The sequence below is a fragment of the Microcaecilia unicolor genome, chromosome 3, assembly GCF_901765095.1.
Source record: "Microcaecilia unicolor chromosome 3, aMicUni1.1, whole genome shotgun sequence".
Classification (NCBI taxonomy): Eukaryota; Metazoa; Chordata; class Amphibia; order Gymnophiona; family Siphonopidae; genus Microcaecilia; species Microcaecilia unicolor.
This window is the reverse complement of record NC_044033.1, coordinates 228,067,532-228,091,375: the sequence shown is the minus strand read 5'-3', so window position 1 is coordinate 228,091,375 and position 23,844 is coordinate 228,067,532. Positions and strand designations below refer to the sequence as shown.

Here is a 23,844-nt window from a genome sequence, read left to right as displayed (position 1 = left end):
AGCAATAGTAGTACTGTTTAATAACCGAATCCTCTAACGCTTCAGACACACTTATTAATACACAAACTAACACTGATATGAACACCAGCAAATTATTCCTAATTACCTGCTGTCTCTCCCTAACCCACCACTCACTCACAACCCCTAATATAGACAACACAACTCCCACAATACACAAACCACCCACACAACCAATACACAATATGTATATTCAAAAAATTAAACAATGGCAAGGAAAACCTACTAGCCACGGTCACCATCAACAGAAAGGAACGAAAGGACACAACAAACTTACATATCAAGAAGACAGACAGCTGATAAAAATTTGTACTACCTCAAACCCAACTGAACACCACCAACAAATAGAAATAGGATACATCAGTGCCAGATTGGCAGTTAATAAAACCATGATACTAACCGACTGGATTACAGCTGACCATCTTGACTTCCTACTTATTAGCGAAACTTGGATCCATGACTCCAAAGATCCAATAATACTAGAGCTCTGTCCTCCAGGATACAAAATTACCCACTGGACAAGAGAAGGAAAAAGAGGAGGAGGCATAGCAATAATCTATAAATCTCAATTCACAGTCACAACAACAGCAGAATCTATTCTTCCTCAACTCGAAATAGCCTCAGTCAGAATCAACCACCCCAACCTACGTGACCACCTAAACCTAATCTTATTTTACAGACCCCCGGGCAACTGGCAAGACTCACAAATGCACTTTCTGGATTATCTAATACTTGTGTTTCCACCCAGAACCTTCTCATAGCAGGAGACATCAATCTTCACCTTGAAGACACTAACTCAAGCAATGTACGCGAATGCAAAGACTTCCTCCAACTATGGGAGCTCCACTGGCCAAACATATAACCCACCCATAACAAAGGACATACACTAGATATTATTACCCACAAATTCTCATCAGAACCAAATCTTACAATAATAGATATAAAATGGACAGCCACGCCATGGTCCGATCACTACAGTGCAAACCTTTCCCTCCACTGGAGAACAAAAAAGACACAACAAAAACAAAAACAACAAACCTATACTACGAGAGGCAAAATAGACCCACTAATATTCTGGCAACAATTCTACACCGACGAATGGACAACACCTACAGACTCACCTCAATTTATCCAAGAATGGGACAACAGATGCAGAACAGTACTAAACAATATAGCACCACTTCAAACTAGAACCTCACATAGAAAAAACTCAATACCATGGTTTAACGAACCACGTAAACCACAGGCTTCAAAATGGGCTCTTTTCCATGGAGAAAGGAAACATCCTACTTACTCAGCTGCCAAAAGATGCCAAGAAAAACACAATGGACCTAACTAACTATCGCCCAGTAGCATCCATTTCACGCATAACCAAACTCATGGAGGGCATAGTGATTAAACAACTGACTGAATACCTAAATAAACACTCAATTCTGCACAAGTCTCAATCAGGATTTCGGTCAAATCACAGCACCGAAACTGTTCTAGTGTCCGCAATGAACTCATTCAAACAAGCAATTGCAACTGGCAACAACATACTCCTACTACAATTCGACATGTCCAGTGCCTTTGACATGGTTAATCATGGAATGCTACTACATATACTAGAATACTTCAGAGTAGGAGGCACAGTTCTCAAATGGTTCAAAGGATTCCAAACCACAAGATCATACCAAGTAACAACGAGCGCGGAAAGATCACCCCCATGGAAACCTGAATGTGGAGTCCCCCAAGGATCCCCCCTCTCACCATCCTTATTTAACCTAATGATGATTCCTTTAGCAAAACTTCTAGCTAATCAAAACCTCAACCCCTACATATATGCAGATGACGTCACAATTTACATCCTGTTTAAACATGATCTAAATGAAATCACCAATGAGATCAACCGAAGCCTCCAAATCATGCACACTTGGGCGGATGCATTCCAACTAAAACTTAACGCAGAAAAAACACAATGTCTTGTACTCACCTCACAACATAACACAAAAAACTTCTCCACCATAATCACACCATACTGTTCTCTTCCTGTCTCACAAAACCTGAGAATTCTTGGAGTTACTATTGATTGTAACCTCACTCTCGACGCCCACGTGAAGAACACGACGAAAAAGATGACTCAAAAGAGTAAAACCTTTTCTGCCCGAGACACATCTTCCGCACCCTGGTACAGTCAATGGTAATAAGCCATCTGGACTACTGTAACGCACTGTACGCGGACTGCAAAGAACAGACTATCAAAAAACTCCAAACAGCCCAGAATACTGCCGCCAGACTCATATTTGGAAAAACTAAATATGAAAGTGCTAAACCCCTAAGAGAGGAACTTCACTGGCTCCCACTTAAGGAATGCATTGCGTTCAAGATCTGCACGATTGTACACAAAATCATCCACGCAGATGCCCCAACTTACATGCTAAACCTCGTGGATTTATCTCCCAGAAATGCCACAAGATCATCCCGTAAATTTCTCAATCTGCACTTCCCCAGCTGTAAAGGTCTAAAATACAAGCTGATGCATGCCACTACCTTCTCCTACATGAGCACGCAGTTATGGAATACATTACCTACAGACCTGAAAACAATCGACGAAATAACTAACTTTTGCAAATCTCTGAAGACATATTTCTTCAACAAGGCCTACAAAGAGAATATATAGCCTCAATAACCCACCTCACCAACCTACCCAGTTATGAAAGTCCACCTTCTACACTTACCATATTCACTTCCTTCTTTCTTCCCTTACTTAATCCCTGCACATTACTAATTGTATCTGATATCCTGAAATGACAATGTCATAACAAAACTATGTAAGCCACATTGAGCCTGCAAATAGGTGGGAAAATGTGGGATACAAATGCAATAAATAATAATAATAAATCTAAATAAGGTTTCAGTAACTGAATGAGTTATGAGCATCAGGATCAGGGAGTGTCTTTTGCTATCTCTTGGATAGGTTTTTCCACCTCTGGGAACCATAAGAATGTAAAAACACAATTGCCATACTGGTCCAGAGCAGTAGTCAATCCAGCTCACAAATAGCTGGCAGAATCCCCCCAAAGTAGCAGGATTCATGATGCTTACATCAAGGATAAGCAGTGGCTTTCTCCAGGTTTACTGTAACTGTTTATGGACTTTTCCTCCTGGAACTTATCTAAACCTTTTTAAAATACAGCTATCTTAACTGCTCTTACCAAACCATCTTGCAACGAATTCCAGAGCTTAATTATGTGCTGAGTTAAAAATATTTTCTATTTGTTTTAAATGTGTGTAACCTCATTTGTACTTCCTGAAAAAATAAACAATCAATTTACATTTGTAAGTTCCAATCCACTCAGGATTTTGTACACCTTTATCATATCTCCTCTCATCCATCTTTTTTCCAAACTGAGGAGCCCCAACCTCCCTAGCCTTTTCTCATATGAGAGTCATTCCACCACTTAATCATTTTGGTTTCACTTCTTTCTGTTTTTTTCTAATTCTTTTTTGAGATGCAGCAACCAGAATTATGCACAATACTTAAGTTGCAGTTCATGGAGCAATACAGAGGCATTATGATTTATTTGTTTTATTCTCTATTCCTTTCCTAATTATTCTGCTTGCTTTTTTGGCTGCTGCAGCACACTAAGCAGAAGATTTCAATATACTGTCCACGATGACATCTAGATCCTCTTCCTGGGCAGTGACTCCTGCATAGCTATAATTTGGGTCATTGTTCCCTATGTGCTTCAATTTGTATACATCCACATTAAATTTCATCTGTCATTTAGATGCCGTCTTCCAGTCTCATAAGCTCCTTCTGCAGTTTCTCACATTCCTTTTGACAGGATTCCTTCGATTCAAGATAAACACTTGGAAGGTTATCCAGTTTGTAAGAAGAGTTTATTGGTCATGTTCATTCTCCTGCCTCAAGGCCCTTGTAACTAGTGTAGACTGTTATATCTCTTTACATGCCTCAGCAATCAGACCCATAATCTCCATTGCTAATTAATATCTTTCCATTTGTTTTTAAAATAATTTGCAGAACGCTTTAAAGTCATCGGTCCTGATCAGCCAGTGGTTGCTGTTGTGGGTGAAGATGCCGAGTTATCCTGCCACCTCTCCCCAGTCCTCGGTGCTGAACACATGGTGGTGAGGTGGTTCCGATCCAGTTTCCAATTAGTTGTACACCTGTATGAGAATGGGATGGATCAGAACAAGGATCAGATCCCAGAATACAGAGGCAGGACAGAGCTGATCAGAAAATACATTTCAAGTGGTACTGTGTCGCTGAGGATACACAACATTGGGCCTGATGATGAAGGAAGTTACACGTGTTTCTTTCAATCTGATACGTCCTATGAAGATGCAACATTGGAGCTGAAAGTAGTCCGTAAGTGGAAGATTTCATTCTCTTCTGACTTTCTATCTTTTGTGTGTTCAATGTCACATTGACTAAAAGACATAAGTAGCTTATGGCTACACTGCCATAATGCGGATACACTGCAGGATTCGCTGATATTACAAACACATTGTTAAAGAAAGAAGCAGAGAAGTGATAGGAGAGATTAAGTGTGGATAGTGAACTCAGACACAAGGGCAGACAGAAACAATAAACACTGATCAGGACCCTGACCATGAGTCAGACCTAGACATATTACAGGCTGAAAGTAGGGGATAAAATACTATCTCATGTATCTTCCCTTAAGGTATTGGGAGAAATCCTTTAAGAAGACGGGATAGTCCAAGAAAGCACGAAGGCAGACGGTCTGCAAACTCCAAGATGGAAAACAAAAAGAGCAGATCATGTGAAAATAAAATGCAATTTATTTAAACAATACAACAATATTTATATCTTCCCTTAAGGGGTACCGGGGTACAAATTATATCGTAGTGATAGGGTGAATCGGATTGGTGGAGGGGTAGCATTGTATATTAACGAGAGCCTTGAATCAAATAGATTGAAAATTCTGCAGGAAACAAAACACTCCTTGGAATCACTGTGGATTGAAATTCCATGTGCAAAGGGGAAAAGGATAGTGATAGGAGTGTACTACCGTCCGCCTGGCCAGGACGAACAGACGGATGCGGAAATGTTAAGGAAATCAGGGACGCAAACAAACTGGGCAACACAATAATAATGGGGGATTTCAATTACCCGCATATAGACTGGGTTAATGTAACATCTGTACACGCAAGGGACATAAGATTTCTTGATGAAATCAAGGACAGCTTCATGGAACAGCTAGTTCAGGAGCCGACAAGAGAAGGAAAAATACTAGACTTAGTCCTTAGTGGTGCTCATGATCTAGTGCAGGGGGTAACGGTACGAGGGCCGCTTGACAACAGTGATCATAATATGATCGGTTTTGATATTGGCATTGAAGGAAGTGAAACTAGGAAATCAAGTACGCTAGCGTTTAACTATAGAAAAGGTGATTACGACAAAATGAGAAAAATGGTGAAAAAAAGACTGAAAGGAGCAGCTCGCAGAGTAAAAAACTTGCGTCAGGCGTGGATGCTGTTTAAAAACACCATCCTGGAGGTTCAGGACAAATATATTCCACGTATTAGAAAAAAGGGAAAAAAGACTAAACGTCAGCCGGCGTGGCTAAACAGTAAGATAAAGGAAGTCATTAGAGCCAAAAAACAATCCTTCAGAAAGTGGAGAAGAGAACCAACTGAAAGTAACAGGATAGATCATAAGGAATGCCAAGCCAAATGCAAAGCGGAGATAAGGAGGGCAAAAAAGGACTTTGAGAAGAAATTAGCGTTGGAAGCAAAAATACATAGTAAAAAATTTTTTAGATACATTAAAAGCAGGAAACCGGCCAAAGAGTCGGTTGGGCCACTGGACGAAAATGGTGTTAAAGGGGCGATCAGGGAGGACAAAGCCGTAGCGGAAAAATTAAATGAATTCTTTCCTTCGGTCTTCACCGAGGAGGATTTGGGGGGGACACCGGTGCCGGAAAGAATATTTGAAGCGGGGGAGTCGGAGAAACTAAACGAATTCTCTGTAACCTTGGAGGATGTAATGGGTCAGTTCAGCAAGCTGAAGAGTAGTAAATCACCGGGACCTGATGGTATTCATCCCAGAGTATTAATAGAACTAAAAAATGAACTTGCGGAGCTACTGTTAGAAATATGCAATCTGTCCCTAAAATCGAGTGTAGTACCGGAAGACTGGAGGGTAGCCAATGTTACTCCGATTTTTAAGAAGGGTTCCAGAGGAGATCCGGGAAATTATAGACCGGTGAGTCTGACGTCGGTGCCGGGCAAGATGGTGGAGGCTATTATTAAGAATAAAATTGCAGAGCATATACAAAAACATGGACTGATGAGACAAAGTCAGCACGGATTTAGTGAAGGGAAGTCTTGCCTCACCAATCTAATGCATTTTTTTGAGGGGGTAAGCAAACATGTGGACAATGGGGAGCCGGTTGATATTGTATATCTGGATTTTCAGAAGGCGTTTGACAAAGTGCCGCACGAAAGACTCCTGAAGAAATTGCAGAGTCATGGAATCGGAGGTAGGGTATTATTATGGATTAAGAACTGGTTGAAAGATAGGAAGCAGAGAGTAGGATTGCGTGGACAGTATTCTCAGTGGAGGAGGGTAGTTAGTGGGGTCCCGCAGGGGTCTGTGCTGGGTCCGTTGCTTTTTAATGTATTTATAAATGACCTAGAGATGGGAATAACTAGTGAGGTAATTAAATTCGCCGATGACACAAAATTATTCAGGGTCATCAAGTCGCAGGAGGAATGTGAACGATTACAGGAGGACCTTGCGAGACTGGGAGATTGGGCGTGCAAGTGGCAGATGAAGTTCAATGTTGACAAGTGCAAAGTGATGCATGTGGGTAAGAGGAACCCGAATTATAGCTACGTCTTGCAAGGTTCCGCGTTAGGAGTTACGGATCAAGAAAGGGATCTGGGTGTCGTCGTCGATGATACGCTGAAACCTTCTGCTCAGTGTGCTGCTGCGGCTAGGAAAGCGAATAGAATGTTGGGTGTTATTAGGAAGGGTATGGAGTCCAGGTGTGCGGATGTTATAATGCCGTTGTATCGCTCCATGGTGCGACCGCACCTGGAGTATTGTGTTCAGTACTGGTCTCCGTATCTCAAAAAAGATATAGTAGAATTGGAAAAGGTACAGCGAAGGGCGACGAAAATGATAGTGGGGATGGGACGACTTTCCTATGAAGAGAGGCTGAGAAGGCTAGGGCTTTTCAGCTTGGAGAAGAGACGGCTGAGGGGAGATATGATAGAAGTGTATAAAATAATGAGTGGAATGGATCGGGTGGATGTGAAGCGACTGTTCACGCTATCCAAAAATACTAGGACTAGAGGGCATGAGTTGAAGCTACAGTGTGGTAAATTTAAAACGAATCGGAGAAAATTTTTCTTCACCCAACGTGTAATTAGACTCTGGAATTCGTTGCCGGAGAACGTGGTACGGGCGGTTAGCTTGACGGAGTTTAAAAAGGGGTTAGATAGATTCCTAAAGGACAAGTCCATAGACCGCTATTAAATGGACTTGGAAAAATTCCGCATTTTTAGGTATAACTTGTCTGGAATGTTTTTACGTTTGGGGAGCGTGCCAGGTGCCCTTGACCTGGATTGGCCACTGTCGGTGACAGGATGCTGGGCTAGATGGACCTTTGGTCTTTCCCAGTATGGCACTACTTATGTACTTATGTACTTATATGAGTACAAACAGCCCGACACAGGCCGTGTTTCGCCCAACTGGGCTGCTTCGGGGGCTATAAAAGATATTTAAAAAAATAATAAATAAAATTGGTGAGTAATCTGCTATAATATTACATATCTAGGTAACATATATAAAATATATATACACATACATGTATATGCACGTACAACAGATATATCATGTATATACATACATAAATTTAAAATCATATGTATCTCATAAAACATGCCCTATATATAACACTTATCGCTTGGGCAATACATATATAGAAAACATCATCTAAAATTATATTAAATATTGATAAAACAGAACTCAAAAGAAAAGGAACAGCTATATCCTATGTATACATAAGAATAAGTTAAATTAACATAACATAGGCTAAGACACCCACCTATACAGAAAATCCTTTGTTGCCAAATCTAAGGCAAACTGTAGAAATCCTGTTAATTTAAAAAGATTTGTATGAGTAAATATCAATGTTATATGCTAGAATGAAGAACCTAACTTATTTTTAAAAAATGTATTGGACTCACATGCATCAAGGGTTGGTTTGGAAAAAAACAGCTGAGTCAGAGATTTCAAAACATGGTCCACTGATCTAAAGAGAGGTGGAGACAATAATGTATGTGTCTCTATGTATAATCGATAACGTAATTCTGTGCATGGTTTATAAAAAGATCGATAGTGACAACTTATCTTCATTTCAAATTCGCCGTTAAAAAAGCATTAGGACAAAAATTCTACTTACATAGAGCCAGTGCTTCGGTCGCGTATCTCTGAGTTTGCTGAAAACAGCTCACAGCAAACAGAGGAAGCTTAAGACAGGAAACAGGGGGTCAAAGGTCAGCCTCAATGGCGCGATAGTCCCGCAATATTTTGTATTTGGGATCGATAATATATAATGACAACCGAAGGAAGAATGGACCATGTAAAGTGAAGTGTATTCAACAACGGAATATATTAAAACATATATATATAAGAATATCTTTTATAACTGATGACGTCACAATATTCGTAACTCTAGCTTACTTAAAAAGAAATTTGTTGGCTAAGGGGTGGTGTAAAATATTGTCCTTTTAATGGATTAATTTTGCCTGTATTTCTATTTATTATATATAAAAAGGGGAAGGTTAAATAACCGGCGAAACGAAACTAAAAAGGTCAAAGGTCATAACCCCTCTGAAACTTACCTTTTTCCTGGTGGTCAGCTTTGCTGGCTTCTGTTTCTTTTGTCTGTCCTTTCTGAGCTGGCTCTCTCTCTCTGTGCTGGCAGCTTCCAGCAGCATGGGGCTAATTTTCTCACTTTACTGCAGCTGTGGGTGTTGCCTGAGTTGCTCTGCTCCATTTCTGGGTGTACTGGCTTCAAGTGCTTCACGGGACTGCATTGGTGTGGGTTGGGCCTCTCTGGGTCAGTGTGCTGTTGCCTGGGGCTAGGGAGTGTGACATCATCTGGGAGGGCCTTGATAAGGAAGTGGTGTTCTTTCCTTCAAGTCCTTTGCAACGCGTGCTTGAGGTAGGGTTAGTGCAGTGGGCACTTCTTCTGATGTGTTTGGCTTTCCTGCTTGCGTTTGCTTTAGGTCCAGGTTAGTGTTGGTGCAGTGTGCACATTTGACCTGTGTTTAAGTGTTAACTTCCCTGCCTTTCCCTTGTAGCTCCCCTGCTTTCCCTTTGGGTGTGGTTAGAAGCACTGTTAGTTTGCTGTTCGATGTACTTCTGGTTTTGGTGCTGTAGGAAGCACTTCAGTTTGCTGTTAGAAGCACTTCTGGTTTTGGTGCTGTAGGAAGCACTTCAGTTTGCTGTTAGAAGTACTTCTGGTTTTGGTGCTGTAGGAAGCACTGCTAGTTTGCTGTTAGAAGTACTTCTGGTTTTGGAGCTGTAGGAAGCACTTCAGTTTGCTGTTAGAAGTACTTCTGGTTTTGGTGCTGCAGGAAGCACTGCTAGTTTGCTGTTAGAAGTACTTCTGGTTTTGGAGCTGTAGGAAGCACTTCAGTTTGAGTTCGCTGTGAGAAGTACTTCTGTAGCTTGGTGCTTAGTGGCACCTGGGTTAGGTCTCTTGGGAAGAAAGTTCTTACTCTTTTGAGTTTCCACATTGAGTGGAACATTTTCTTTATGTTTTTCACATGGCTTTCCAAAGTGAGGTTTCGATCAATGGTAACTCCAAGGATTTTCAAGCTGTCTGAAACAGGTAGGGAGAAGTTTGGTGTAGTTATCGCAGTGGTTTTACATATATTGTATTGTGAAGATAATATGAGACATTGTGTTTTTTCGGCATTAAGTTTTAATTGAAATGCATCTGCCCATGAGTTCATGATTTTGAAGCTGTGGTGAATGTTATTAGTGATTTCATTTAAATCATGTTTGAACGGGATGTAAATTGTCACATCATCTGCGTAAATGTATGGATTGAGGCCTTGATTAGATAACGATTTGGCCAGAGGTGTCATCATAAGATTAAAGAGAGTCGGTGATAGTGGTGATCCTTGGGGAACTCCACATTCAAGTTTCCATGGAGCTGATGTAATCGAGTTAGAATTCACTTGATATGTTCTTGCAGTTAGGAAACCTCTAAACCAATTGAGCACGTTTCCTCCAACTCTGAAGTAATCTAAGATGTTTAGCAGTATTCTGTGACTTACCATGTCGAATGCGCTAGACATATCAAACTGCAGGAGAAGTATACTGTTGCCCATTACAATTGTTTGTTTAAATTTATCTAGAGGAGTAGTTAATACTGTTTCAGTTCTGTGGTTAGATCGAAATCCTGATTGAGAGTGGTGAAGAATGGAGAATTTATTTAGGTAGTTGTTGAGTTGTTTATTAACCATACCTTCCATTAATTTGGTTACCAAAGGGATAGATGCTACAGGACGATAATTAGTTATATCGCTTGTTTTTTTCTTTGAGTCCTTAGGAATTGGGGTAAGTAGAATATTTCCTTTGTCATTTGGGAAGAGTGCATGATGTAACATGCAATTTATATGGGTCATCAGGTCTTTAATGAATCGTTGAGGGGCGAGTTTTATAAGGTTGTTGGGGCAAATATCTAGTTTGCAGTAAGATTTGGTGAACTTATTGAGCGCTTGGGAAATAGTATCCTCCAATAGTGTGTCAAAGATTGTCCAGGTACGATCTACTGGCTGCTCATCAGGAGTTGGGTCTAGATAGTCAAGGAATTTTAGGTAGTCAGTAGAGCTATTTCGTAGCGTAAGACGAAGCTTTATTATTTTCTCATTGAAGTATTTCGCAAGGTTGTCTGCTGATGGGGTGTCATTGATGTTTGAAGTAACTGGTGAGGTATCTAATAATTTGTTCACAAGTTAGTAAAATGTATGTGTATCTTTATAACCTGGGCCTATTTTGGATTGGTAAAATGATCTTTTGTTTTGTCTAATGGTATATTTATATTTTCTTTGAAGCTGTTTCCAGGCATTAAGTGTGGATTCGTCCTTTTTCTTCCAAGCTCGTTCTAACCTTCTAACTTGTGTTTTTAATTTTTTCAAATCTTCGTTAAACCTTGGTATTGAATTCTGTCTGCGTGAGGTTCTAGTTTGCAATGGAGCTATACTGTCTAAAATACTTCTGCATCTATTGTCCCATTCTATTAGAAAGTATTTTGCGGCTGTTTGTGCAGACCATTCGTTCATATAGATTTGTTGCCAGAATATTACCGGATCAATATGGCCTCTTGTGGTGTAGGTTATACATTGTTGATTATGGTGTAAATCTTTATTTGGCCATTGTAGGAAGAGTTTGTTTGTAATGGTCGGACCATGGAACATTTGACCACTTTGCTTCTGTAAGTAGGAGATTTAAGTTCAATGAGAATTTGTGTGTAATCGTATCACGTGTATGTCCTTTAATGTGGGTTATTTGCATACTTGGCCAGTGAAGATCACATAAATGGAAGAAATCTTTGCATTCATATACATGAGTTGAGTTGGGGTCTTCAAGATGAAGATTATTATCTCCTAGTATGAGTAGGTTCGAATTAGAAACATACACATTCGATATGAATTCCATAAAATGTGATTGGCAGTCGTGCCAATTGCCTGGTGGTCTGTAGAACAGGATAGCTTTAAGGTGATCAAGTAGGTTGGCGTGGTTAATTCTAATTGAGGCAATTTCCAGATGAGGGCTTATGGATTTGGCTATAGTTGTTACATTGAAGTAAGATCTGTAGATTACAGCTATGCCTCCTCCTCGTTTTTCATTTCTTGTCCAATGGGTAATTTTGTATCCTGGGGGACATAAATCTAAAATAATAGGGTCCTTAAGATCGTGAATCCAGGTTTCGCTGATGAAAAGAAGATCAAGTTTGTCTGATGTAATCCAGTCTGTTATTATTATTGTTTTGTTAACTACTGATCTGGCATTTATGTAGCCCAATCGGAATATTTGATAAGGGTTGGTGAGGTTCGTAGAAGTGTTAATTTTAATTAGTTGTCTGATCTCTTGGTTTCTGGGTGTGTTTTGATCTTTCTTTCCTTTATGTTGATTATATTCGTAAGTAGTAAATTTTCCTTTATGTTGATTATTGAATTTTTGGTGATGTATCTTAAATTTGTGGAATCTGCCAGCATTGTGGATAGTGGGTATTTTGTAATCTGGGAGAGGGCTGGTCAATACATGGTATAGTAGGGATAAGGAGTAAAATATTAAGGAGAGTTTAGCAATAAGCATTTTGACTTTAATTTAAAAGGTGTAGTAGGATATGTTGATGTAGATTGTTTGTCCAGCTATACAGCTCAGCAATAATTATTAAAGTCAGTTGTCAATGGTACAGTTCAGGAAAAGTTGATGAAAATCAATAATCCACAGTTTGACCATAAGAGTAAGTGTAGTACAAAATCAGTAATAAATTTCAGTGAGAGCAATAAAGGATCTGTTGCATTCAGTATAAATCAAATCATAATCAACAGTATATTGCAATGAAAGCTATTAAAGTTCCATTGTCCTTACTATAAAGGCAGCAATAACTAATGGATTCAGTGGATGATTGTGACATTCAGAAGAGTTAGTGGAAGACAATTGACCAGTACAACTGATCCGTTATAGATAAAACTTATTGATCATCTGAGTGCAACAGTATGACATTTAGCTTTTCAATATTGATTTTTCTTCCATTTCCTATATATATTTAATTGCAATATTTGCAGATGATTATTCATCCAATAATTCTGGTAATTAATCTAGTTGTCAAGTTTTCTGATATGAGTATTATCTTTTTATTGTTATTATTTTTGAGATTCGTTAGGATAGGTACTTATCTTTGTATCTCCAATGGGCTGAATGTGAATAACTACAGGAAGTTTTATCCTCAGCTGCCTTAGTGGTGGTTTGTTGGTTGCTCTATAAGGTCGGTAATTCTTCTGATCGGCTCTGTATTATTCAAGTCTCACTCCGGTAGATGTTGTGGGTAAGTAGCGACAACCGGCTACATGCTTATCCAGGTCTCGTCGCTCAATTCGTGTACCGGTGGTCTTCTCCGGTATCTGCAACTCTCTCCTATTCCCTTGGTCATTTTCCTCTGCAGATCAATGTGTGTTACAAGCAATACTAACCTCCATCGGTCGATGCTGGAGAGATCAGGGCATATATCTGTTCAGAGCATCGGCAAAGTGATCTTTCCCTCTCTTCTTCCATCTTTGTGTCGAAAGATGGGCACCCTTCTCTTTCGATTATGCCCCTGATAGAAAACCTGGTTTAATGGGACAGCGGGGACGACCATCTCTAAGGTCGACATAAATTTCATGATTTGGGCGTCCCTGACTGTATTATCGAAACGAAAGATGGACGCCCATCTTGTTTCGATAATACGGATTGCCCTGCCCCTTTATAGGGCCGTCCTGCAAGGGTGCCCTCATGAAAACTTTGGCGTCTCATTCAATTATGCCCCTCCACGGCAACTAGTTAATGATGCTTGCTTTTCTCTCTCTCTCTCTCTTTTTATTCCCCCCTTGATACTAAACGTGGTCCTGCTTGCTTTTCCCTCTCTCTCTCTCTCTTTTTATTCCCCCTCAATACTAAACTAGATCCTGCAGTGCCTGCTAGATTCTATCTGTTAATGCTGTGGTACAAAGTTTTTAAAACTAAGTGGAAAAGACTATGGAGATTAATTGATAAAATTTGCTTTTTATATTTTTATTTTGCCTAACACTAACCTACAATTCCTCCTTTAAACCCCAATCTTTAAGTTCACAAAGCAAAATAGCATTCACTTACCAGAGAAATGTCCTCTTCTCTTGGAACTTCTGAGAAATTTGGGTGCCTTCTTATCAAGAGAGCCTTCGCAGTACACAGACAGTCCTGTCTCTTCTTTCTGCATTGGGTTGGGTGGTTAATTACAACGAGAGTCATCTCACCCCCACCCAGACTCTGGAGTTTCTTCAATACTCAGACGGGGAAGATTTTCCTGCCTCAGCACTGTCAGTTCAAGCTCAAACAACAAATTCTCAGGTTTATCTCTCTTCCCTGCCTGTGGGCATGGGATTATGCTCAGGTTCTTGGTTCTATGGTAACAACTTTGGATGTTCTGCCTTGGATGAAGCTCCATATGTGTCCTCTACAGTTGTCCCTGTTGAGCTAGTGGTCTCTGGTCGTGGATTTACAACCAGCTGGTGCCATGGACGCCTCAAGCCAGACAGAGTCTGACTTGGTGACTTCTCCCTGCGCACATGAAGGTGGGGTCGCCCTTACAGACTCTCATTTGGTATGTTCTTACTTCCAACTCCAACCTCTTTGGATGGCGAGCCCATTATCTCCACCACTCTGCACAAGGCTGCTGGTTGAGAGTGGAGGCTTCCTAGTCCATCAACAGATTGGAACTTTGAGCTGTCCGGAAACCACTGCTAGCCTTTGTGCCTCATCTTCGTGGGAGGCCGGTGTGTGAGCTCTCACAGTCATATCTTACACTCTATCTCTAGCGTGTTCTTTTTCAGTGGGCTCACCCTGATTTAGTGTGTTGCCTCAGCTGCTCACCCTGTTATAGTGTGATTCCTCAAGGAAGTCACTCATTTGCGTCTCCCTCTCTGCCATATTTGTCCTCAGTGGAGTCTTCAAGTGGTTCTTAAGGCTCTTCATATAGCCTCCATTGAGCCCATTCATTTGACAACTATCAAAGATATTACTTTAACCTATTAGTGCCCAATGTTCCCATAATAAGCCATATGGGAACAAATTGACATGGGAATGTTGGGCACTAATGGGTTACAGACAGTATTTCTAGATGCCATTTTGTTGGCACAGAGAGATTGAGCGCTTCAAGCTCTCTTTTGCAGGGATCTCTTTTTCAGCTTTTCTGATTTGTGAGTTTCCATACAGACAGTTCTGTCCTTTTTGCCAAAGATTGTATAAGACTGTGTTCTTTCTTCTATTTCTAGGGAGGTCTATTCTGCAGAACATGCTTCCCTGTGACTGTTGGATGTGATGTACATTCTTATGCTCTATCTTAACACTACCAATGATTTCAGGTGATCTGATCATTGTTTTATCCTCTTTGCGGGATCCTGGAAGGGATTGCCAGCCTCCAAAGCAAGGTGGCTTGATAATTTAAGGAGGCTATTCCTTCGGCTTACATTCTGAAGGGTAGATCTTCTATGCATGCCAAGGCTCATTCTACCAGGTCTTTGGCAACTTCTTTGGCAGAGTCTAGGGCAATTTCATTGGCAGAGATCTGTCAGTCAGGGACATGGTCTTCTTCTCATTCCTTTGTTAAGTATTCCTGTTTGGATGTGTCTGTTCGAGCAGATGCTTCCTTCGGGGCCATGGTTCTCTCTGCAGGAATATCACAGTCCCTCTCCTCTTTTCTTTCCTTTAGTCCCAAAGGATCAGTCCAGAGCCTGCCATTCTCTGATGGTGTCACGATGGTGACTGTTTTCCTTGGCTGTGCTCACCTCGCCCTCTGGTGGCCAGAACCGGTGGCTGCCATAGACTGTCTTGCTGTCTCCCTACACATTCCAGACTTTCATTCCAGTCCGGTCCAGATATTCTAGCCCTCCAGACTTGGTTGGAAGTTTGGCAGCTAGCCTCACCCTTAGCTGCCTTGAGATTCCTGCAGCTGAGCTTCAGCTGCTGATTGTCTTTATTAGGCACCTGGCCCTTTCAGCAGGGCCTTTGCATCACCATAGGTCAGTTGGGGTGCTGCTGTACTTCAGAGTTTCTGTCTGTGGGCTTTTGCCTTCTGCTTCAGTGTGTCTATTTGTGGGCTTTGGCCTTCTGCTTGTGTGCCTGTTTGTGGGCTTTGGCTTTCTGCTTCAGTGTGTCTGTGGGCTTTTGCCTTCTGCTTCAGTGTGTCTCGCTGTGGGCATTTCTGCCTTCTGCTTCTGTGGGTCTGTTTTGTTTCCCTGTGTGTTTGTGGCTGGTTTGTGCTCAGCCTCCTGTTGTGCTCTGGTATTAGGGTGTAGTTGTGGCCTAGCTTTGTGTTTTGCCTTGTTGGTCTATTTTGTGTTTCTTGTCCCCCCCCCCCCCCCCCCCCCCCACCCCTTGCCTTTTTCCTCTAACCCTTGTTTGTGTAAGCTTGTGGCTGAACCCTGCTACCTGGGGAAGGTTTCCCCAGTTCTGTGTCCCGATTCCTAGTCCCTGCTAGTCAAGCTTGCTTTTGAGTCCTATTCCCTGTGTGTGTTCCTGGATCCTGTAAGTCCTACCGGCTGCCCGCATCTAGGGGCTCAACCCCTAGGGAACGGCAGTCAAGTGTAGGTGAAGTCTGTTCCAGTCCTGCGTTCCAGTCCGAGTGTGTTAGTCCAGTGTGTTCCTGCCTGCTACTCTTTATGTCTGCAGTCCCTGCCTTGTTTGTGTGCTAGCCCAGTGCTGGTTGGGGGTTTTTGCCTGCCACTGCCGCTGCTCGGCAGTGATCTAAGGGCTCACAAATCCTGTTTACCCTCGAGAGGCCTAACAGATGGGTTTGCTTTTTCCTGGGTTCTATCTAATTTCGGGTGTTTGTACAGTTCTGGTTCCATTATTTCTAAGGCACGAGTTTTACCCTTTATTTCATAGTTCTTTTTCTATCTAAAGGCTGGAGTTTTTTCTCTGGAAGTCACTCTTTTTCACTGCTTTACTATCGAATACTGGCTTGGTTGCTAAGCGCAGGAGCTTATGAGGCACAACTCATTAGAGTTCTCTCTCTCCACATACTGGCAGATGGTCACAACCCATTTGTCTGGACTGATTCTTTGAGACTAAAGGAAAGAAAATTATTAGGTAATTAACTAATTTTTCCATAGGCCTCATGAATCTCATCAAACTCTGTTCTTGCCTTCTCTACCTCTAGGACTGCATAACAATTCTAAAATTTGAGGGAAGATAGAGGTGAGGTGTTGATTCTTCAGGCTCTAGCAATCTGTGTCCACTTGTTCTCTTCTAGTACAGTTTCATCGCTCCTTCTGCTGGAGATCCTTAATGCCTCAAGAATTTCAACAAAATGTGTCAGAAGGATGCTAGGCAGCAGGTGTTCACTCCTGCTGCCTAGCATCCTTCTGACGTTAGCCATGGCCTTGTCACATTGCTTCAGAGGATCTCAAGGTGGCAAAGCAATGCAAGAAGATAGTGACTAAAGATCGAAGGATGCTCGGCTGCATAGCAAGGAGTATAATGAGCTGAAAGGAGGAGAACATAATACTTCTATAGTGAACATTGATAAGGCTTCACATGGAGTACTGGCCTTGTTTTTTGGAGGCTATGTTTCACTAATGACATGAAGAGACTGGAGTCGGTAGAAAAGAAAGTGACCAAAATGGTATATACTAGGGGACAGGAGAAATAGAAGGAATATGATTTAGACTTTAAATATATTAAAGAAATTACTGAGCAAACAAGGAATTCCCAAATGACAAAATGCTCTAGAACTAGAGAAAAAGATATAAAGGGAGATAAGTCAAAAACAACATCAAGAAATATTATGTCATAGAAAGGGTAATTGATGCCTGCAATGCCTTCCTGAAAGAGATGGGGGAAGGAAAAAATGATGACAAAATTCAAAAAAGAGTGGGATAAACATAGAAAATGATGACAGATAAAGACCAGGGCCATGCCAACACGGTAAGCGAGGTAAGCACGGCAGGAGGGCACTGTCCTCTGGGAGGCGCCCCGCCATGCCATGCTTACCTCGCCCTCTCCCATGTCCCAACTGCCCGCCCTCTTCTCCCCCCCCCCCCCCCAACAAGATCCCTTTTAAATTTACCTCCGGCAGCGAACGAAGGCACAGCGTCAATGAAGGAGGCGGCACTCCCGACGTCTCTACTAGTCTTCCCTTCGCTCAGTGTTCCACCTTCTTCTGATGTCAAGGAAATGATGTCAGAAGAAGGCGGGACATTGAGCGAAGGGAAGACTAGAGACGTCGGGAGCGCCGCCTCCTTCACTGATGCTGCGCCTTCGTTCGCTGCCGGAGGTAAATTTAAAAGGGATCTTGGGGGGGGGGCCCAACTGATCATCTGCAGGGGGGCGCCACAGACCCTTGGCACGGCCCTGATAAAGACCATAAGGCCTATCCATTCTGCTTATCCATATTATCCATTATCTCTTCTTCTTCTTCCTTAGAAACTCTGAGGCACTTACATAAGAAATGAGACATTTTCTAAGTAGTGGTCAGGAAGTTATTGTGGGTTTGCACAGTTTTTGAGCAAAGGGATGTATAGCTTGAGAGGGAAAAATGATATATTATCTTATTGGAACCTAGGTTGTGATGTACCCCAGGGTTCATCATTGTCTCCACTCTTGTTCAATGTGTATCTTAGTTCATTGGGCTCATTTTTTTCAGATTCGGGAATTGTAGTTTTTTACTACGCAGATGACATCTTTTTATTATGTCTAGCTCTGCCAAAATTTAAGGACACTTTGATGTCTATAAAGCATCATATTTCACTCATAGATCAATGGACATCTGAACATTTCTTGAGGCATAACAAACAGAAGATGAAGGTTAATGGTTAGGGGACTTTGATAATGTCCCATGCAAGGAGTTTAAATTAACTTCAGGAGAAAGTCTGATTACTGAATACCATTCCAAGGTACTTGGAATTATATTGAACTCCAAGTTGAGTTTTATTAATCAAATTAATGTATTGAGTAAAAAGTTCTTATTTAGATTGAGACAGCTTTGTGTTATCAGGTCTTCACTGGAGCTGCAAATTTTAAAACTCTAGTGCAGGCAATTCTCTTGCCATAGCTGGATTATTGCAATATGTAATATCAAAAGTCTCATCTAAATTGCAAAAGAGGTTACAGTTTATTACAGAATACTGCTGTCAGATTGATTTTTGGCAAAGGGAGATTTGATAGCATTATGCCGTTTATGAGGAATTTTCATTGGTTAGCAGTTCAGAAGCGCATTAGCTTTAAATTAGCTTGTCTGGTATATAAGTCATTATTTGGTCAGAAGGGCTTAGATTTGCTTTTGATCCCTTCATCAGGATGCACTAACTGCTTTTCCCAGACATTACAAATTGGTTGTCCTTCTTTTAAAAATATTTGTTTTAAATCTGTTTATGAATGCTCCTTGTCACGGACATACCATGACTCCTGGATCAAGGTCCCAGTTGCTCCACTCTCCTTGTTTTGATTGTGCGACGTCCAGCAGGTACTGTGGAGGTGGGCGTGGCAAGATGATGTGGGATTCCAGGAAGTACTTTACCTCGACTGGGGCTCTGTATCAGGGCCTCTACGTCATTAGCTTTTGGCTGTGTTTAAGGCTTGTGTTTGCTCCATATGTCTGCAATGGTGTCTTGGTTTTCCTGGCTCCGGCCCTTCGCACTTTCCTTGCAATTGTGTGAGTGAGACCTTTCCTACCTTCCTCACTGTTGTGTGAGTGAGTTCTAGTATGCTCTTCTTGTTATTGTGTGAGTGAGTACTAGTCCACCCTCCTCACTTTTGTGTGAGTTCCAGCACGCCTTCCTCACTGTTGTGTGAGTGGGTCCCAGTATGCTTTTCTTGCTATTGTGTGAATGAGTTCCACTACACCTTCCTTACTGCTTAAATACCACCAGGTAACCCCCTGCGGAAATATTTTTCAAATATTTCTACTAGTGCAGGAAATGCCATTGGGCCAGTGGTAGCTCCAGATTGGCACATGGTAAGCCCACAGTGGGCTTACTGTCACTTTGTAAAAGGGCCCCTCAGTTAATGAAATCCTTTTAAATATAAAATTTTCTTCAGATTTGCTTCTTTGCTTTTACCATATTGGATCTTGCGGCTCGTCTGCCCTATTGTTTTTTTCTTACTCTGGAGCACCTCCTAGACAGCAAACAGTATATATGGGTGCAGGGTATCCCAGGTCTTCCTGTCTTCAGCCACAGATTTTCTCAGCTTTTGCTTGAGAGTCTTCTTAAAGCATTCTACCAGACCGTCTGTTTGTCAATGATATATTGATGTCACAAGGTCTTTACTTTTTGCAAGACACACACTTGCTTCATGACTCAAGACATACATTGTGCCCACTGTCTAATCCACTGTCCGTATGCGCCGCCGTGTTCTAGCCCACCCGCCCCAAGGCGGCGCATACAGACAGTGGATCAGAATCATGTCTGCACTAGCTCAGCTCCCTTGAGAAAGCATTTGAGAAATGGGTGCCTGTCGGGGTCCAACGAGTTGATAGAGTATACAGATAAGTGATTCCACTTTTATGTTTAGCGCCTATTGCCTTTCATCTGCTATCTCAAGAGAGACTATACATTGAAGAGTTACTGTAAAAGAAAAATAGAAACAACAACCCCCCCCCCAAAAAAAAAAAAATCAAGATTGACATATGGAAGGAGGGGGGGGGGGTTGTCAATGATTATATGAGTCGCAAGAGGGCGTCACCCATATGTTGGATTGATTGAGAAAATCACACATCAGTCCCTATGACTTTATGAGACTTTTTCTCCCCCTGTTATCAAATTAAGAGTAAGACTTGAGTGAACTACTTGTCTATTTCTCATATTAAGCAGTCTGCTTGTTGTCAATAGACTTATGTCATGCTGTATTTGATTCAACTGGTGGGATGGGAGGCTTGGCAGAAAAGTGCTACTTGTTTATGAACACTGGGCCAGAAAAACTAGGATAGGATACGTTCATGGGCTTTCTCCTCCCCCAAGTGACCTCCCAATATATGGCTGTGTGCTAGTTGCATGAACTGTCTGTGATAAAGGTGTGAAACTAACAGCTGTTCTACCTTCTCCCCTTCCAGGGTCCCCTTGGCCACCCTATAGAACAAGTCATTCTTCAATGGGAACTAAGGGGGAGTTACCTTAGAGGGATCAAGGATGCCCACAGAGGTTCCCATCTACAGTTCTAGCCTTGACCCACTCTTCTCTAAGTCATAACCTGACTGAGTGCTCTTAAAATTTCCCAGTCCCTTCTCCATTCAATTTGAACAGACTATCTAAAGTGTCCGGGATATCCTGTCCATCTTCCCATGGACCCTGGTCTCCATCAACTGAAGCTCCTAAATTCAGAGGGCAGCACACACCATCTCTTAAAAACTCCATATGTCTGCCCTGGTGGAAAGTGATCATTAATCACAAGGTAACTGAACACAAAAAAATCCCACAAGACAGGAATAAAACATCAAAGAGCGAGAAATGGAAGAAGGCTTAACAGACGATGGGATAATCAAATAAAATTTAATATAAAGTTCTAGTCTGACAATGATACAAATGACTCTAATCACTTGACACAGCACTGCATTTTTTTTAAATCTAAATTTGACTTTATATTGTTGTACATTATATATATATACTGTATATATATATATATATATATAATGTACATGTTTTATTTTTTGATTTAGTACACCTTTTAACATATTTGGTTTACATGTTTTATACATTTTTTTATACATGATTCTGTATTTTACTACACATGTTTATCAAATCTTTTTTTTACTGTAGACTCCTGAAGCAGGCACAACTGTGCCGAAATGCGGTGCAATATCTTTTGGGAAGTAATCATTACCATAAAGTGGGGCTAATCTAGTTACTCTTTTCCCTTTAACAGATCCTTATTTATCTTTTTCCATACCAGCAGAGTTGTGTCAGTAAAGGATTATCCACTCCCTTTACCGTGCTTCTAATGTGATCTAATGAAATTACATCCCTAATAGGTATTCCTCCAAAGTCATCTTTTTCCAGCCCTACTCATTATTTTGCTAGTCTAGCCCCCACCCCCAAATCAAAGAACACTCTCAGCTGGTCTCCTATACAATATTTTCTAAACACTCCTCTTTGTTTATTTCCCCAGGTATAACACTTCCCTTGCTACTCTTGGTGGTCTCCTGTTCCAAATGAAATAAAAAATCTGTTCTTGCTATTTCGTAAAGAATTTATCTGGCAGCTTGACTGGTAGAGTAATAAACAAGTTCAAGATTCTTGGAGGCTCACTCAATCCCATCTATCAATGTCATGACCGATAATCTTCATGATGAGCTATTTTCCCTAGCTGCCTGCAATCCTTGGTTACATACAAACTCAGATATTTGATGGGGGACTGCACCTATTTAAAAGGAAACAACTTTTTCAAATCCCATACATACTCTTCATCCATGACCGCCTTCAATGCTTCCAATTTATCCCCATATTCTGTATATCTCTTGATCTCATCATAAAAACAAGCAGTGTTCACCATGGATTGCTAATCCCCATATTCTGTATATCTCTTGATCTCATCATAAAAACAAGCAATGTTCACCATGGATTGCTAATGATAAAGATGATGTCATCTGCAAAATGTTTACTCTTAAAGATGCAGCCTGTCTCCTGAAATTCCTGAATGTCCCCATTAGCTTTCACATAAGATGTTAATGGCTCAGTGGCCAATGAGAAAAACAAGGGTGAGAGTAGACAACCCTGCCTTGTCCATCTGCCAAACCTACAGCTTTCTATATGGCCCACCATGAATCCTTTTTTAAAAATTATATTTATTTATTTATAATATTTCATTTTACAAGGGTCACTTGCAAACAGTAAAACAGAGATGACTATAATTTAATACAATTCAAAAGAGAAAAAAACCCAAGGAATATGTTATATCTATAATCAATCGCTTTCTTAGACCACAAAAAAAAAAAAGGAAAATCAAAGAGGGAGGAAAGCTTTATAAGCGAAGAAAGCTTTATAAGCGAAGAGATATTATATGAATACATAAATCAAAGAAAATGGCCTGGCCAATTCACATTCTTCTAATCTTAATCAGGAATCTTATTCTCTAACCTCTAAATTATCCGGAATCTTTTTATTATCTAGGAAAACTTGAAGCTGGTCCAGTTCAAAAAAGACACATTTTGTCCCAATAAATTTTATCAAACATTTACATGGATATACTAATGAAAATGTTGCCCCCAGTTTTTTTGTTTCTTCTCTCAAAGCCAAGAATCTCTTTCTTCTGTCCTGTGTTAATTTCATGACATCATGGAAGAGCCAAATCCGTTGGCCACAAACGTTTTAAGGAATTTTTGAAGTATAGTTTCATAATTGAATTAACATCTTGCTCGAATACTAAAGACACAATTAAAGTTCTTCGCTGAGTAATGTCAGAAAGAGAATCTTCTAGCAAAGCTGATATTATTCAATGGTTCAATTGGTATATTTTTCCGTTTTTTGAGAGTTCTGTTCCAATTAATGGCCGCACTGGCAGATAATATATTTTATTCACCGGAGGAGAAGCTGAGTTTGGATAAGCTAATACTTCTATTAGGTATTTTCTAAGTAGTTCCATCTGGCTTATACCTTCCACCACAGGGAAATTGAGAATTCTTAAGTTCAACCGTCTATTGAAGTTTTCTATTTGTTCAATTTTCCTGTTAATGATAATTTTATCTTTTATCAGTGCTTCCTCAGTAGTTTTAATTTCTTTTATATCTTGTTGAATTTGAGTAATCTGATTCTTAGATTCTTGTTTAGTATTCTCCAAAGATTGAGTTAAAAAATCAACTTTACTCACAATTGCTGATGTAGCTTGGGCTATTTTTGTTACCATTTCAGTCATTTTGTGTAAAGACTTCCAAATAACTTCAAGGTTAATCTCCATGGCAGTAAGTAACTCCTTGTTCTCTCTCCCTACTGGCTGAGTTTGTGTACTGCCAGATGGAGTCCTGATTTCTTCGACTTCTGAGTCATTCAGGGCCCCTGCATTTCTCCCAGCTTGAGCAAGACATGGAGGAGGATTAAGTT

At 40.8% G+C, this 23,844-nt stretch overlaps 1 protein-coding gene across 1 annotated transcript in view; it reads left to right on the top strand.

Annotated features, from left to right (window-relative positions):
* Positions 1 to 23,844, top strand: part of LOC115466346 (butyrophilin subfamily 3 member A2-like) — a 64,621-nt gene that overhangs the window by 17,639 nt on the left and 23,138 nt on the right. The window contains exon 4 of the mRNA XM_030197535.1: positions 4,043 to 4,390. Within this exon, the coding sequence (XP_030053395.1) occupies positions 4,043 to 4,390 (348 nt within the window). The remainder of the gene's footprint in view (positions 1 to 4,042; positions 4,391 to 23,844) is intronic.